The 17,500-nt window shown below is 45.2% G+C and overlaps 1 protein-coding gene across 1 annotated transcript in view; it reads left to right on the top strand.

Moving 5' to 3' along the window:
- The window catches only part of LOC105897224 (cadherin-18-like), a 99,588-nt gene that overhangs the window by 38,650 nt on the left and 43,438 nt on the right, over positions 1-17,500 (top strand). The window contains 3 exon segments of the mRNA XM_042710337.1: positions 14,351-14,462; positions 14,652-14,707; positions 16,098-16,285. Of these exon segments, the coding sequence (XP_042566271.1) occupies positions 14,351-14,462; positions 14,652-14,707; positions 16,098-16,285 (356 nt within the window).

The following is a 17,500-nucleotide window of genomic DNA, read 5'->3' as shown; positions in this document are numbered from 1 at the left end:
AGAAGGGGGCCCTGGTACTGGAAACCCATCTCCTATGGGAAACCCATCTCCTAGGGCACAGCTTGGCTCCTCTGAGCTGCTCCGATACTCTGTGGCCACGTTCCTGCCCGGGCCGTAAATATGATTCAGGAGTCTCCACACAGTCTGACTGAGTGACAGGGGTAAATATGAAGCAGGAAGCTTTGTACAAAGTGTCTGAAGGACAGTATTGAAAAAATGAGGCAGCACCTTTTTATGTGGACTGACTGACAGCCCGTAAATGTGAGGTAGGAGCTTTCATACGGGCTGATTGACAGTCCTGAATTTGAGGCAAGAGCTGGAGGCCTTCAGACTGACTGGCTGGTCATTAGTCTCTGCTAGATAGCTCCGCACACGGTGGGATGGACAATATGCTTATCCCTGCTCATCACTTTTCAGATAGATCTGCCATGAGTCAAATTGATTATATTACGGAATAAGAACAAATTCTTATGACCCGGTGTCTCTGAATTTTAAATACATCATTTCAGAATCCTATAATAGATTACTGATTACCAAAGTCACTCTGTTGTTATAAAGCTGCGCTGTGGAAAGATGTTTTGTCCGTAATCTTAGGGAGGTGCTAGGTCCAGCAGGCGTGTAAGAATGTCATCGACTTGGAGCTAATGGATCTGTCCTTTTCTAAATCCATGCAAAGGCGACCGCAGCAGTCATCTGCTCAGAGAGAGATGCTATCAGGCCAGCTAGCTGCGCACGCACAGACTCGTCTCGCCCATAATTGCTCCTGGACATCTTATCAGGACAGGTGGCAGTCAGCACAAAGAGGTGACAATAAGGGATTAGTGGAAAAACAAGAAACCGCTATTAAATCAATCTAGAGAGAGAGAGAAAAAGAGAAGTGAGAGAGAGAGAGGGAGATGAAGAAAGCGAAGGAAAGGATAGAGACTAAATAACCACCCCGTCAATGTCTTCTTAATCACAGAGTTGGGGAAGGGGATTGTTTGAATATTAAAGATGACTGCGGTCATTCGATCTTTTCATTACACAAGACAAAGACAAACAAATTAGCAAGGCTACGCCGTCATTTGGTGCATAGATCACAGGATCCTTCACAGTACAAAATGGGCAACACAAAAAAAACATCCAACCATTTAATATTTCAGGTCAAGACTCCCCTTTTCATATTTAGCACACCAAAGCTTTTTGGATGTCAGGAAAATGATGATAAATTTGAAAGGGAGAGTTGTGAGATTGAGAGTTGACCGTAAAGCTGAGGATGAAAGCATCAACTTGTGCACACACAAGATGTGAATACACAAACACACACTCACAAACACATTACATTGCTTATTAATATTCGTACAAACACACACAGACATAAATACCGGCATCCTTACAGCCACACTCACCGGCTTCTCAGATACACATGCGCACACACACACACACACACACACACACACACCCTCACACTCACACTCCCCCGCATGCACATGTCGTTAAGCAGGCTAATTTCTCTGCTGATCTGGGACTTTTGGAGGCTTTGGGCTGAGCAGCTTGAGTCGACACACATCACAGTGAAGATTAAACACTTCCTGTTGCAATCAGATGAAAGAGACAGCCACTCAGGCTGAGAGAACGCCAGAACAGGAAGAGACCGGAGCTACAGGAGAAACATGCCCAAAACCTGTCGGCAATACCGAACGGAGTGTATAACAGCCCCTTAAAAGCTCTCTTTCAAGGTTTTAGACGACTTAGAGGCAGAGAACAGATGGGCGACTGTGCTGTAATTAATTGCACTACATTATTAGTCATGCGCTGTTATTTGGGATTGATGCTATATTGAATGAGAGAGATGTGTTGATACAAACACACGCACACACATACGCGTCTGCACACACACACACATACGCGTGAGCACACAAACACACACACACACACACACAGAGAGTGTATATATATATATCTATACATTGTTTTTTGAACTGTCTAGATTTTATACTCTGTCATAGGTTTGAAAGTCTCTTTAGCAAAGCAAAGACTGTCCCCAGCATCGCGGCACATTCAGTGGGAATTGGTGTGGTTGGATTATGTAGATAGCTAGCTACAGCTCTGCCCATTAACCTTTTTAAAGTAACTATACCATCTGTGTGATGCTCAATCCTTAACACTATAATGTACATACACTGGATGAAATCAGCAGAGCCTGCCAGTTTATGGATTGAAGCTGAAATGATGGCTCTATCGCAAAAGCTAGCATTCCCACCTCCAAATGGGAAATAATGGCATCATTACCTTGCTCATAAGTTCAGCTGTTGACCCTGGGGGTGATAACAGAGCGTGAGTGTGGGGACATCCATGGAGCCGAAGACCCCCGGCGTCAGGGCATTTATCTTCTCACAGCTCTGTGCGGGTCTGGATTGAGATCACTAGAAGGCAGTGATGCTTTCCCCCCTTTGCCCCAATAAAACATGCCCCCCCCCCCCCCCCATCAGGAGAACAGAGCGGTCGTTATCTCCCATAATCCTTTTTCTCCACCCCCCCGGAGACTTCTGGTGCCACCATTACCACCAAATAAGTCGTAGTCAGTGCTATTGATGGACTCTGAGTCAAACGCCAACACTTGAAGAAGGACCAGGGAGACGAGGTCAAGTATTTGAAGTTTATTTCAGAGAGCATCCTGCGCTGGGGGCCACCTCAAGCACAGGAGCTAGAAAGTGACTAACTGGCAGTGGGAAAGGCATAACATTTATACAAGGTAGCTAGTAAAGTCAGCATGTAAAATCAGCACGGTTAGTCAGCATGTTTCCTCTGGCTATGAGGTGAACAGAGAGGAATGACGTCTGTGCAGATGGTTACACTGATGATGCAGGGGATTCTAATCTAAGCACAGAACAGGTTGACATGTCAGGTTGTTCACTTTATGACTGTCCTCTTCAGAGGACCATGGAGCTAAGAAGAGCATGTCTTCATTGCTTGACAACAGGGGGAGATACAGGGGGCTGTTTCTAAGTGATTCGGGTCTATCACTATCATGCCTCTGGAGAAAGAGGGAGGTGAGGCTGAGGCTAACCACTTGACCCCAGTGGTCAGTGTGTAGACACACTCACACACACACACACACACACACGTAGCCTGACGATGTCATACTCATAATTCTAGTCAGAATATGAGTCTGAGACCGCTCCGTTGGGCTGTGATTATGGGGCGTGTTTCAACCGAACTAGGAAAAAAAGGCCTCTTCGCTCAATTGGATAGGCCTACAACCAATCAGAGCAACGTAGTATGACCATAACGTAGACCATGGGGCCAGCTGATACATTAAACTTTTACAGGATCCCGTAGGAAGGACGGCAAAAACATCTTTTCGATCGACAAATGCCTTGATCGCGTTTCTCTGTTCCTCTTTAAAAATGAATGTGCTGTCAATGTCTTCTAAAACAGACTCGAATTTCCACATTTCAGCTCTCCAACGGCAGCCATGTTTGTTGAAAACGAATTCACCCCAAAAGCTCTTTGGTGACGTGGTTGATTACGTTAGGGTTGATCATCTGTCCATCATCGTATAAAGCCCGCCCTGACAATTTGATTGGTCTATATCTCCTCACAGATTTTTGTGAGGAGATAATTTCTCCCCAACGGAGCGACACCAGACCGAACTTCCCGACCAAATAATTTGTGGGCGTGGCTAAGTTCGTCTGGCATCCAGGCTAACACACACGCACACACACACACAAACCTGTAAATGGAGAGAGAGAGTGGCGTGTGTGAGAGGAAGAGCCTGGAAATGAGCAGACTGGTTTCCACGGAGACGCCTCAGAGGGCCTCAGAGGGCTGCAGTGGCCCGGTGGAAAACAGTAAGTGGGGAATTCTGGGAGCTCCATGCAGACTGATGAAGAGGAGGTGTGTGTGTGTGTGTGTGTGTGTGGTGTGGTGTGTGTGTGTGTGTGAGTGTTCAAGTGTGCATTTCTTTGTTTGCATTGGTGCATAGTTTTTGAGAGTCATGCCCCTCATCTCTGATTGATAAACAGATAAGACAATCTGCCTCAGTGTGTCATGTCAGTCGCAGAGCAATTTCACTTCCAAAGCGAGGAGCAATCTCTGACCACAGGAATGGGCCACTGATTGAACATCTCTCACTCTGCACTGGAGCAACAGATACATCTGTACACACACATTCAATCACTCATTCTAACACACATACCCTCAACCAGACACATAGAGGTACATACTTTACACACTAATGGAATCTATAAGCACGCTTAAGTTGAAGAAGGGACCGGAGAGTTGAAGTCAGGTTTCTGGAGTTTATTTCGGCGTGGAGACCCCCTCTCAGCTTGGTGCTCAGAGCAAGGCCTACCTGACAGCAGAATGTGTTGGCATTTATACATTTCAGTCAGGTAGAATACAATAGGGGAGGGGATGACCACACCTATAAGTGAGAGGAAGGGGGAGACAGTGGGGTGAGGGGTTCACCTATGGGGGGAGGGGGTGATACCATGGCACAAAGAGTAGCAGGAAGGAGCCTATCTGGGGGGGGGGAGGGTTCACAAGCCACTTGTTCAGGTCTCAGTGAAACAGACAGAGTACACATCCAAAATGAGTTGCAGATACAAAATAAGGGGTTAATGTCTTACAACAACAGAATAGCAATATTTCCAGTTCCATCAGTCCCCTAAATTTCCTTCGGGATTAATAAAGTATCCATCTATCTATCTATCTATCTATCTATATGAGCATTTATATGCTCACACAATAACCACCATGCAACAGCCAATCAGAGCAGGAAACATCAATATACTTGACAACAATCAAAGCACACGGCTTGGGCAAACTTACAGGGATAAGGGTGGAACAAACAAAGACAAAAGGCACAACTTCGACAAAATAAAAGGATAACATAAAATTGTGTAAGCACTAAAGGCACAAACTTCAACAAAATAAAAGGATAACATAAAATAGTTTAAGCACTGTCAGTAGATAAGTCACAAAGAGCCTTCAACTCCCCCTATATGATAGCTTGGATGCTATCACCATTGAAAAGTATATACAAGGTAAAGCAAGGCATTGTCAGACTTAAATCATACCAGACAATAAACAAAACAATTAGTCAGTGGTCAAAAGTATGTCCTGGTATATTCTCACTCAGTCGGTGAGTGGAATTGAGTCGTGTTAAGTCCATTCATACAACGGCTGCCCAGCCAATACACACATACACGCACTCGTTCGCTCAGGACACGCGTTGACTGACTCGAGGGGAAACAAAGACAAGATAAATTAATTTAGGTTACACACGTATGCAACACACAACACAAAGAGTTAGCAGATGTCTGCCTCCTCACTATTCAATGGTGTCACTTTACTATCAAACAGCGGCCGGTCAATTGAACAACGAGCATGGGGATGCTTTTTATTTAAAAGGGGCTTCCCAAGACTATCGTGGGCCCAGCTAATGTGAATCATTTATTTTACGTTTCTCCGAAAATGCATCTTATATCCATGTACCTTAAACATATACACCCAGGACTCCCAATTACTCGTAATTGTAACACAACATACAATGATCTTATCTCGGAGTAATAAGTCATGTAGGCCCATCTTATAAGTCTTCACTCCTGCTAACTGGCTAAAGTTTGATCATTTCAGCCATGGGCCAGATAGTGCTGTTTGAGCATGCGCAGTCGCTACTGATAGTCAAAGTTACCCATTTAAGAACACAGGACAACGCAGATCGACGCACATAGGCTTACACAATGAACATAAAACATGGAACAGACAAACACATAGCACGCCGAAACAAACCTCAGAAACTGACTCTTCCTGGTCCCTTTAATGAACAATAAAGTCAATTGTAGTGAACGGGACTAGTCTATGTGCAGAAAGTTTTCAACTGAGCTCTCTAAACTGCGGCCAGCTTGAACTACGAGTTTAAATGCCTTTGACGGCAATTTTAAAACCCCACGCTATGATCAAGATTACCCTTACCACGCACCTCAACCCAACCCATTGCAATTCTTACAGTTTACTCGGATATCGAATCAAACCGCCTTGCTCTGATAAGCAAATGCCTGCACCGGCACGATGGCTCGGCCAGCTAATATTGCGAATTTAAAAACGTCTTTCACCCTGTAAAAATTCAACACTGGAAGTATGTGCGCTGGACCTCAAGTAATTTATCCAACGTTTGTTCACAGCCTACACCCTTATGTACTCTAGTCAAAACAATTCTGCACATAGAATGAGCGTAAATAGCTTACCTGTCCCGTTCACAATGTATGAAGCGTCGGCTCGGATTCTCTGCTGTTTCGGGGAGATATAGATCTCCTCCGGCTCGAAGGACCATATAATGGGAATTACCAGGCCGACACTCTTTTAGACAAAAGACCACGAGGCGAATAAAAGATTTCTGGAGGTGTATTTCAAGGTACTCCTGCAGGGAGTCAATTCCAACATCAAGTAGAGGCAGGCAAAAGACTAAAGAGGCACCACAGTGTTACAGGTTAAATACCAGTCAATCATGGGAGGTTACATTGGGGGTGATAGGTCAACATTGGGAATGTTTCTACAGGTCAAGGTTGGGAAGGGGAGGTGACCTTCCTACGGAAGGTTCCGGAACACGCACACAAAGGCAAGATGGTGGACAGATGATGTCTAAGGCAGGCAGGATGTCTGCTGGGGTGTCAAGAGCATACATTCATGAGGCCTACTTAGCATAGGCCATGGTTGTGGCTTCCCAGGTGTGTGCCCAGACTGTCAATACACATGGCACACACACACACACACACACACACACACACACATACACACACACACACACACACACACACAAGAGAACATACTTGCAATGCGATGGTAAGTATATAAATTAATGGTAATATCAATTTCCATCAACACACACATACACACTCAGTAATGTCACATGATGTGTGAATACTCACACTGTCACATGTTCACTCACTTTCACACACATATACACACACCTGTGTATACACACACTCACAAACACACATGCACATGCACATTTGCACAGACACACACACACACACACACAGACACACTGCAGTCACCTCTTCTGTTTCCTCCACACACGCATGGAACATTGGCAGACTTTTTACCTCTAAGAGAATAGGAGATGACAGAAAGAAGGAGAGAGAGAAAGAATGGGAGAATAGGAGACGAGAGAAAGAAGGAGAGAATAGGAGACGAGAGAAAGAAGGAGAGAGAGAAAGAAGGGGAGAGATGAGAGAAAGAAGGAGAGAAAATGAGACGGGGATGAGAGATGGGGATGAGAAGGGGTGGAGACTCAGTCACGCTTGACAGTATGGGACAGGAGAGAAAGAGAGAGATGCTACTTCACATCTAACAGAATAGAAGATGAGAGGGAGAGGGAGAGTAAGAGAAGGAGATAGAGCAAGAGAAGGAGAGAGAGCAAGAGAAGGAGAGAGTGAGAGGGGGAGAGAATAGGACATGTTGGGGAGAGGTGGAGTGCAGTTATCTCTTCAGTTTTAATGGAGCAGGTGGCTCGGCTCCAAGGTCTCCTTTCCTCCGGACCACAGGAGTAATGCTGCCTGTCATGGCCGCTCCCCACAACACTGCACACACACACACACTCATGCACACCCATACACACACGTACAGACTCTCTCTCTCTCTCACACACACACACACACACACACACCCACACACACACGTACAGACTCTCTGTCACACACACACACACACACACACACACACACACACACACACACACACACACTCTCTCTGTCTCTCTCTCACAAACACACACTCTTTCTTTCTCTCTCTCTCTCTCTCTCACACACACACACAGATATATGGACTGCGGCGTTCATTCCTCTCCATAGAGTTTTGAGTTTAGGGAAGTAAGTTCATGAGATTCCATGCTGCATACCAATAACGTTCCCTTCAGTATGAACCAGAGACAGAGAGTGAGGGAGGGGAGGCATGGTGTGAGTGACGTAAATGTCTACGGCTTTCTATATGCTCTGTCCTTAGTATTTCTTAGAAGATAGTAGAAAGTGTAGAGGCATACATCTATTTCAAAAGCTTCCTGAATTTTGAATTTGATTTTGTATTTGTGCATAGAAGAGCAGTGAAATGTTATGAAGAGAGAGAGAGAGAGAGAGAGAGAGAGAGAGAGAGAGAGAGAGAGAGAGAGAGTGAGAGAGATGATGAGAGAAAAAAGGGTGTAAAGGAAAAAGCATAATTGACAGAAAGAAATGGAGGTGTGAGAGGTAGGACAAAATACATAAAAATGAGAGACACATTGGACAGTACAAGTTAGCACAAACAAACAACAAACAACTAAGAAAAAGAGGGTGGAGTGTGAGGATCAGACAGGTCTCTCCCTGACAGAGGGCAGCCAGACTGAAGACAGTCTGAGCTAAAAGCCTTGAAGAGTCTAACCCAATGAGAGGGGGGTGGGGGGGTTTGGGGGGGGGGGGGATCATCTCGCCTCCAGCCAGTGCCATAAGGCTTTATAAATGTATTATGCCTCGCTGTCAGATCACATCAAACCGCTTCAACTCGCTGGGCGGAATCCCCCAGGAGCCAAGGAAGTAGTCATTGACACACGGAGCTCACAGAATGTTCCGGACTCTCATCACAACAGGGCCAAGACGCCCCCGCATACACGCTCCAGTCAATGGCATTCTGCCTAAAGCAAAACTAAACTATCGGTGATTACATGCCCACTGCGATGTTATTAATTAACCCCCTGAAGTCGACTGCATCATCACCGAAGCAGAGAAAATGAGATCCAATCTTCACACCACATTATCACACCAACTCGATAATAACGTTGCCATAAATCTTCCAATTAATACGCTCATTTAAAAAGTACCTAAGATGAAGCGAAACGATGCACATCTCTCAGTCACAGCACCAGTAGGACAGCATAAACATCCACCCCTTCGTTAGTTGTTCTATTCACATGCTAAAGACTTTGTCATCGTCCGTGGCTTTAAGAGAGGAGAAGACCACTGTAAACGAAACTCCACGGTACAAGGTGCAAGTATGATTCCTTTATCTTGAGTCCTGCCATTTGAAAGTAGGTGGTAGTAGATATGGAATTCCATTGAATATGTAATACTTCATGTACTCGTGCACACGTGTGTGTAAACAGAGATATGGTGTCAGCTTCCTAATATAGGTTTTATCAACATTAGTGTAAATTCACCCTCTTTGGTTTGACCAACATATGGCATTTTTATTTTACTTAATCCTGTATTGTATCATATTTGATACATGAGGTTTTGAAACTTCTATGTCATCATGATCAATACTTTCCTGAAAAACCTGTTGTATGCAATCTGACACGTCTTCTGCCCTTTGGTGGATTTCTGTGCTCGGATCTGCACTGGTTTCTATGGTAAAAAATAGTTTGTCATCTATTTGCAGGATTTGGGTAAGCGGCAATGATGGCATCTTGTTGTTTTAGAATCCCATCCAAAGACTCCTGTTGATGACTATTGCATGCAAAAACAAACAGATATAGTATTATGCAGAGCCTAACCCCATAGCAGCGGGACTTAGGGTCAGTTTGTCTGTTTTTAGACCCAGTATGAGGAGTTATTGTGAGTGCTTTGGGTGGTCCTCAGTGGCATGTAACATGTGGTAGCCCAAGCTCCCGGGAGCAGAAGTAGGGTAACAGAAATGAGGCTGGGGTAACCCTGAGTCAGACACAAGGAGGTGTTTCCATTCACCAGCAGGCTACATGCCCATAGCAATGTGTTGGCTATTCGAGGTACATTTACTGAGATCATAGATGATAGAAAAACTCACCCACACAAACACTTATTCGAGTGCATGTCATCTGTGGCTCTCTCACTCAATCGCTTTCTTGGAAATTCAAAGTCACATACAGTGTTGCCAAGTCTAAAGCCAGAATGATGATATAACAGTATTTCTCCATCTCGCTCTCTCTCTCACTCTCGCTTTCTTTCACACACACACACACACACACACACACACACACACACATCTATCTATGTAACTATGTATCTATCTATCCATTCCTTCTCTCCCAGTATATCTGACATGGTGACTGGTGTTTGTCCTCAGATGAGTGGACAGATAATAAGCTCGTCTAGCTCACTGTCTGACCTTTCCATGCTGTTACAAGCTGCCTGAGGGTGTATTACCCAAGCCTAAAGAACGTGCTAGTCTTATACCACACTGGTTTCCTGTTTTGACACACTCACACAGAAATATATTCTTACACACACACACACACACACACACACTCACACAGAAATATATTCTTGCACATACACACACTCACACAGAAATATATTCTTGCACACACACACACACACACACACACACACACACACACACACACACCCAACCACACACAAACACACACACACACGTACACTCTCACACACACACACACACACACACACACACACACACACACGCATGCATGCATGCATATACCCTTGCACATTTATCCCCTTTCCCTGACAAAACACACACACAAATACACAACAAATGCAAATATACACAGACATATCCTGTACATGGATGAATACATTATAGATACACACACACTTCATTCTCACTTTTCAGCGATCTAAGAGAACTTCCAGTGACTCTCTGTGCCATTTCATTACAAGGCGTAACTAAGAATTATGGAGATTGTGAGGAGAAGCCTCCCCCTTTGATTCATAATCAGAGGAGAGTAATGAATTTCATTCGTCCTTTAAAGTCTGACAAACAATGTTGATTGGAATCATCTCCGACAGACTCGTGTCACCTCATCACCGCCACTGTGTGTGTGTGTGTGTGTGTCTGTGTGTGTGTGTGTGTGTGTGTGTCTGTGTGTGTCTGTGTGTGTGTCTGCTGATGGGCCGCTTCACTAATGAGCTCTTTCATATGCAGGGGGAAAAACCCTGATTAGCCGACACTGGGAGTCCAGTGCCTGCGATGGGCTTCAAAGTTTTTTCACTGGTGACTGATTTTGTGTGTGTGTGTGTGTGTGTGTGTGTGTACGTGACGAGCCTACAGGTTAATATGCAGTTTGTGTAACAATGCTAGGCAAGTGGGTGCTGCCTCTCTGTCTAGTTATTTTTCTATCTTCATGGAACAGAGAAAGTGGGTGGAATGGCAACAGAGGATCCTTTAGAAAGAGTGAATGTATATTTTGTGTGTGTGTGTGTGTGTGTGTGTGTGTGTGTGTGTGTGTGTGTGTGTGTGTGTGTGTACTCATTGTCTTTGCTTGGTAGCAATTCTCCTTGTCCGATACCCACTCGTGCCCATCACGGTGGAGAAACCACGCGCCTAATCCAGAGCTGCAGGCGTCCCGTTCCTACAGCCACAGACGCTCTCAGGACACCCAATCCTGCCCTGCATGGACACACACACACACACACCTGCATGCCTGTCTCCCCCCGGCTCGTCTCCATGAGACACAGGGCATGGAGGAGATGAAAGAGAGGCCGTGAAGCCTCCTTTGTTGTTATCACTCTCCGTCAGGGTCGACCTCTCTCTCCTTCTCTCTCTCTCTCTCGCTCTCTCTGTCTGTCTGTCTTTCTCCACCTCCACACCACCCTGTCCTGCTCAGCTTGGTACCAGAGCTCTCAACTCCCTGCCCCCCCCCCGGAACCGAAGTGTTTTGCCCCAGCAGATTATGGACTCGGGCCGACGTGGTCTGGCTGCAGCAATACGGGTGTTTCTTGAGGACAGGTTGTTTCATTCCATCAGAGCAGGATGTTTGTGCTATCTGTGGCACAGATTCTGATTTGACACACACATTCAGGGCTTGGGGAGCGTAGGCTCTTTGTCAGCATCCATCAGTGGCTTTTGTTCAACTCGACTCGCAGCATGCTGTGACATTTTGGGCAGACTGCCGCTACACTGAGAGAGGTTCACAGGTTCACGGCACATAAAAGTTCACCAGTAGCTAAGGAAAATTACCTCAAGCAAAATGTTAGGAGAGAGGGAGAGCGAAACAGAGAGAGAAAGAGAGACAGAGAGAGAGAGAGAGAGAGAGAAAGAAAGAAAGAGAGAGAGAGGTAGAGAGAGAGAGAGAGAGAGAGAGAGAGATATTTGGATTGAAGTGTAGCGTGGTTGAGCAAGTTTTTTAGAGCCGTGGGCTATTGGTGTAGATTGAGAAAACAGCTTTAAGTGAACATTTTTTAATGATCTAACCCTCTCCTCCCTCACACGCGTCTCTGTGCCAAAGCCAGCCATGGCGTTACATTATGAGTTACTGAGAGCCAGGAGCTCACCACCAGTAAGAAATGCATTTGGCTCCCTTATGCATGAACCAATGACTAACACAAACAAACACTTCATCTCCTCAGGGTCAATATCAGTGATTGAATGCTGGATTGCATGCGAGGGTTAGGTTGCTGTCCAGTAAATGCAACTGTGTGAATATATAATGAGAGTGAAACTGCCAAGCATTACATGATGAAGTGGGTGTTTCAGCTGTGTTGTAGCTTGAATAAAACACAGCAAAGACATTTTTAACGATATTACCATAATGAGCTCATCTACATAAAATTAGCACCGCCGCCCGCATACAACCAAGCACTGCTGTAACTATTTAGTTGCTATATAGAACCATAGCATGTCGCTGTCAGTTGAATAAGGTAAGTGGCTTTGACTGGGGTTTATTCATGCTAAACACAGCCTCTCTGGATATAGTGTCATGTTTAAGACATGTACAGCGCATGCTTGCCTGCAATTACCCATGATTAATGTATGGGTCCATTAACCAGCAACCGTTTCAGGGCTGTAGGTGCTTAAGCATTGACGAAGGTGTGAAAATGTGTGTGTAAGATGTGTGTGAAAGATGTGTGAAAGAATGTGTGAAGAATGTGTGAAAAATGTGTTCCTTCTCCCCCTTACCCCCAAGCAGTGACCGCGACAGTGTGTGTTGAACATGGTGACATGAAGGGGAGGCCACACGCAGATTGTACAAAATAAGTACATTAACGATTGCTACATTCGAAAGAATGTTAAGAACGTTAATATAGAAGAGAAAAGAAAAGTGTAGCGTATGTCCGTGTCTGGGGGGCGTCAAACTAAAACCAAACGCCATCGGAGAGGAAGCGAGAACAGCCAGAGTGGAGACAGCAGGCCTCTCATCCCCTAGCCAATCAGGAATAACCAACCACACCTGAGCACCAGTTCACCTGCCGCAGAGAGAGCACTGGTGTACTTGAAAGTGCAAGTAACTTCAACAACTGTGCCTACTGGTTTAATGCTTTTGTCTGTGTATGTGTTGTGGGGGGGGGGGGGTGTGAGTGTGTGAGTGTGTGTGGAGTGTGTGTGTGTGTTGTGTCAGTGATGCAAAAGGAACAGAATGAGTGTGTTCTTGAAAGTTTGTGTGTTATAAATGTGATGAAATGGGTGCCATGAAAAGCTGTTATCCATTCCACACCCAAGGTTGTGAAGGCATTTGAAACACAATGAAATATGGAGAAAGGATGGTGTGTACGTGTGTGTGTGTGCATGGCGTGTGTGTGTGATTGTGTGTGTGTGTATTTGTGTGTACCCCAAGGCTAACCTTGCCTTTGAAAGACGGCGAGAGCCAAGATGGAGGCCAAGATCAGAGAGAGGATATTTTATGTCGCATGGCTTTTTTACATAAACTCTCAAATATGTGATTATTCTTCATAAGCCCTTGATGTGCGGACTATTCTCTCCAGTAAGGAAGTAGTGCTTGCCTTGTGTGTGTGTGTGTGTGTGTGTGGTGTGTGTGTGTGTGTGTGTGTGTGTGTGTGTGTGTGTTGTGTGTGTGTGGTGTGTGTGTCTCTACCGTAAGAAATGTGAGGGTTGGGTGGGCTGGGATTTTTATTTGAATTACTAGTCTTATATGCTTATATTGTGCCTTGATGACACAAAACTTGTTCTATCTCTTCTGCAAAATAAGTGTTTGTTGGCAAAAAGAGCTCCTCTTTGCTTAAAATAACGCAAAAACCTAAAACAGTTAGGAAGTTGACAACCAAGGAATCTGTGAAATCTGTCACCAGAGGAATCCAAGTAGAACTCTGAAGGAGATGAGCCAAAGAACCCAGGGTTCTAGACCACACACCTGGTTTTTCCTAAGAGTGTTCTGTCCAGGGAGGGCACTCTTGGTGTGAGCCAATAAGCCCCCCATTTACGGGCTACAATGCCCGCGGGGACACAGGTTCGATTCCGGCCTGCTGTCGTTTCCCGATCCTCTCCCCACCTCTTCACTCCTCCTCACTTCCTGTCCAAAAATACTTCACTGTTCTATCAAAATAAAAGGCTAAAAAGCCCATAAATAAATCTTTAAAAAAAAGTGTTCTGTCCATTCTTTTATGAGAACTCCAACTAATATACGTGTGTATATTTTGTGTGTGTGTGTGTGTGTGTGCAGGTATCATCCGGACGGCACTGGCGAACATGGACCGCGAGGCGAGAGAGCACTACGCGGTGGTGATCCAGGCCAAGGACATGGCAGGCCAGGTGGGGGGTCTCTCGGGGTCCACCCATCAACATCACCCTCAATGACGTCAACGATAACCCACCCAGTTCCCTCAGAGTAAGCTGAACACACACACACACACACCAAACACAACTCACACCATCAACATCACCCCTCAATGACGTCAACGATAACCCGCCCAAGTTCCCTCAGAGTAAGCTGAACACACACACACACACACAAACACAACTCACACCATCAACATCACCCTCAATGACGTCAACGATAACCCGCCCAAGTTCCCTCAGAGTAAGCTGAAAAACACACACACAAACACAACTCACACCATCAACATCACCCTCAATGACGTCAACGATAACCCGCCCAAGTCCCTCAGAGTAAGCTGAACACACACACACAAACACAACTCACACCATCAACATCACCCTCAATGACGTCAACGATAACCCGCCCAAGTTCCCTCAGAGTAAGCTGAACACACACACACACACAACTCACACCATCAACATCACATTGAGAGGTGAGAGGCAACACCCCACCCAAGTTCTCTTAAAGTAATTCAAACACACCACAAGCAGACTCACACACACACACCACACACACACCACACACACACACACACACACACACCACACTAGTCACCATCACTTACTAATCGGAAAAAACATTGCTTTTAGAGTAAATGAGGGACGTACCACTCAATACTTACAATACACTCCCATCATCAACATGGTCCTTATCATGTCAACACGTAATGTAAACTTCCTAAATCCCCTCACAGGCTATATACATATACACTAGTTCGTAACCTATACACACACACACCACACACCAATAATTATAGACACACATGGTTTAGTATGCGTTTGGAGATTCTCTCTGATATCACTTCGGAGTGAGTGTGTGTCCTCTCCTTCCCTCATCTTTTCTGCCTGTGGCAGCATACATTTATGATGAGATATTTTTAGTATAGAGTATAGAGAGATAATTAGGAATATGACTTCTCTAATGAAGTGCTAATACAGACCCTGTCTCATATGGCTGTGTTTTATGATGCAAATGACTCACCGTTTTAATTGTCCTCTACCTCTTTGCTCTACCTAATTAGCAGTGCAGGAATGCATGGACGTAATTAAAATCATTCAAATCTAAACTTCACTTATGAGCTATAATCTTCTCCTTTGACATTATGTCCGTTTCAACATCTTCTTATTCAATAACAAGACCAAACAACAGCACAACAACTGGTAATCTGGTAGAATTGTTATAACAATGTAATGACAATGATGATATATGAACTGGTCAATCTCAATGGCATGATCATGTTTTACTTGACTTCATGTCTTGGGGTGGGAGTGGGGGATGGAATGTATTTGCTGGTTAGTGCCATGCTTGCAAATGTAAAGGGTCTTATCCCAACATGTTACTGCAAGTGATGTTTAATGTGCTGTTTGTTCTGTCAATCCAGATTGATATAGATCTTATTGAGAGCTTGTCAGTGGTACTGTAAGATAAGCAGTGTGTCTGTTGCTGACATGACACGACATAAACATGGCATGATGTAGGTCATAAATAGTACAACTGTCACAGAAAAAACAGAACACACACACACACACACACACACCACACACACACAAGAAGACAATGTGGTTACACTGAAAGTGTCTCCTTTCTCCAGAGAACTACCAGCTGTATGTGGCCGAGTCGACCGAGGTGGGGAAGCCCGTGGGGAAGATTGCTGCCCATGACGCAGACCTGGGAGCCAACGCCGAGATCAAGTACAGCATCCTCAACACCGAGGTTGCAACCGTATTCTCCATCGGCACGAGCAGGGACGGACGAGAGGGGGTCATCAGCCTCAGGAAGGTGTGTGTGTGGGGGGTTGTCCATGTGACTGTGTGTGCAAGCAAGCAACTGTGTGTGTGTGTGTGTGTGTGTGTGTGTGTGTGTGTGTGTGTGTTTGTGTGTGTGTGTGTTTGTGTGTGTGTGTGTGTGTGTGTGAGAGACAGATCACAACACACTGGCTCTTCATCCACTTAGTATGCAGCATTCGCTCTCTCTCTGCCCGCCCGCCTGTTAGACCCATCCAGCATCAGTTCTGGAGGGCAGGCAGCCCCACTACTCCAGCACTCACTGGACCCTAATACCAGCGCAGGCTCCAGCTCCAGCTCCAGCTGTACCTGGACCTGCACCCAGTCTTCCTGCCCACTGACCCGAGCACCAGAGTGGGCACTCAGCCTGCCTCTTTCCCCTCGTCTGCCTCCCTGTCACTGTGGTCTCCGCTGAACTCCCAGTCACCCTCTGCTTTCACACTCACGCCCACCCATCACCCCTCTTCTTTCCTCACACTCTCTCTCTTTCTTCTCCTCTTCATTTCTCTCTCTCTCTCTCTTCTCCTCTTCACTCTGTCTCTCTCTCTCTCCCTTCTCCTCTCCCATCTCCTTCTGCCCTTGAATGGCCTCTTTCTGGCATATTCCCCGTGCATTAATCATTAATCCAACTAACCGAACGCAACAGCTCAAAGCACCATGACTTCACTGATTAATACTTTAGCCAGGTGTGTGTGTGTGTGTGTGTGTGTGTGTATGTGTGTGTCTGTGTGTAGTGGGTCGGTGTGTATTAATACTTTGAGCCACTGTGTGTACATGTGTGTGTATGTTCAGTGTGGGTGCTGAATGATGGATGTGTGATGAGAGTGCATTAATCAATCCATGTTGAATGAAGTGATGACCTCCACACACAGTCTCACACACTCGCACCAGAAAATTAGAAGGCCTTAGGGCAAAAATAAATCTTGAAAGTTTATAAAATGCTCCTGAGATTTAAATATGGCTGCAAAAACATTTCCCATTAGTGAATGCAGTTGTTTATTTTACTTTTTATAGCATTACTTTGTAGTCTTTCAGATTAAATCAATAAAGGGAATTCATTAAATCATTGATGATAATTGCCATAGCTTCATGCTGTGTACCTGTCTTTACAGAAGGCTTGGGAATAAGGTCCTGTTAACCACAAAATAAATGCATATTACACAGTTAATTTCTTGCACTCACTCACACACACACACACACACACACACCA

This window comes from Clupea harengus, chromosome 17, assembly GCF_900700415.2.
Source record: "Clupea harengus chromosome 17, Ch_v2.0.2, whole genome shotgun sequence".
Classification (NCBI taxonomy): Eukaryota; Metazoa; Chordata; class Actinopteri; order Clupeiformes; family Clupeidae; genus Clupea; species Clupea harengus.
Note: the sequence above shows the minus strand (reverse complement) of the source record. Positions and strands in the feature narration are given on the sequence as shown.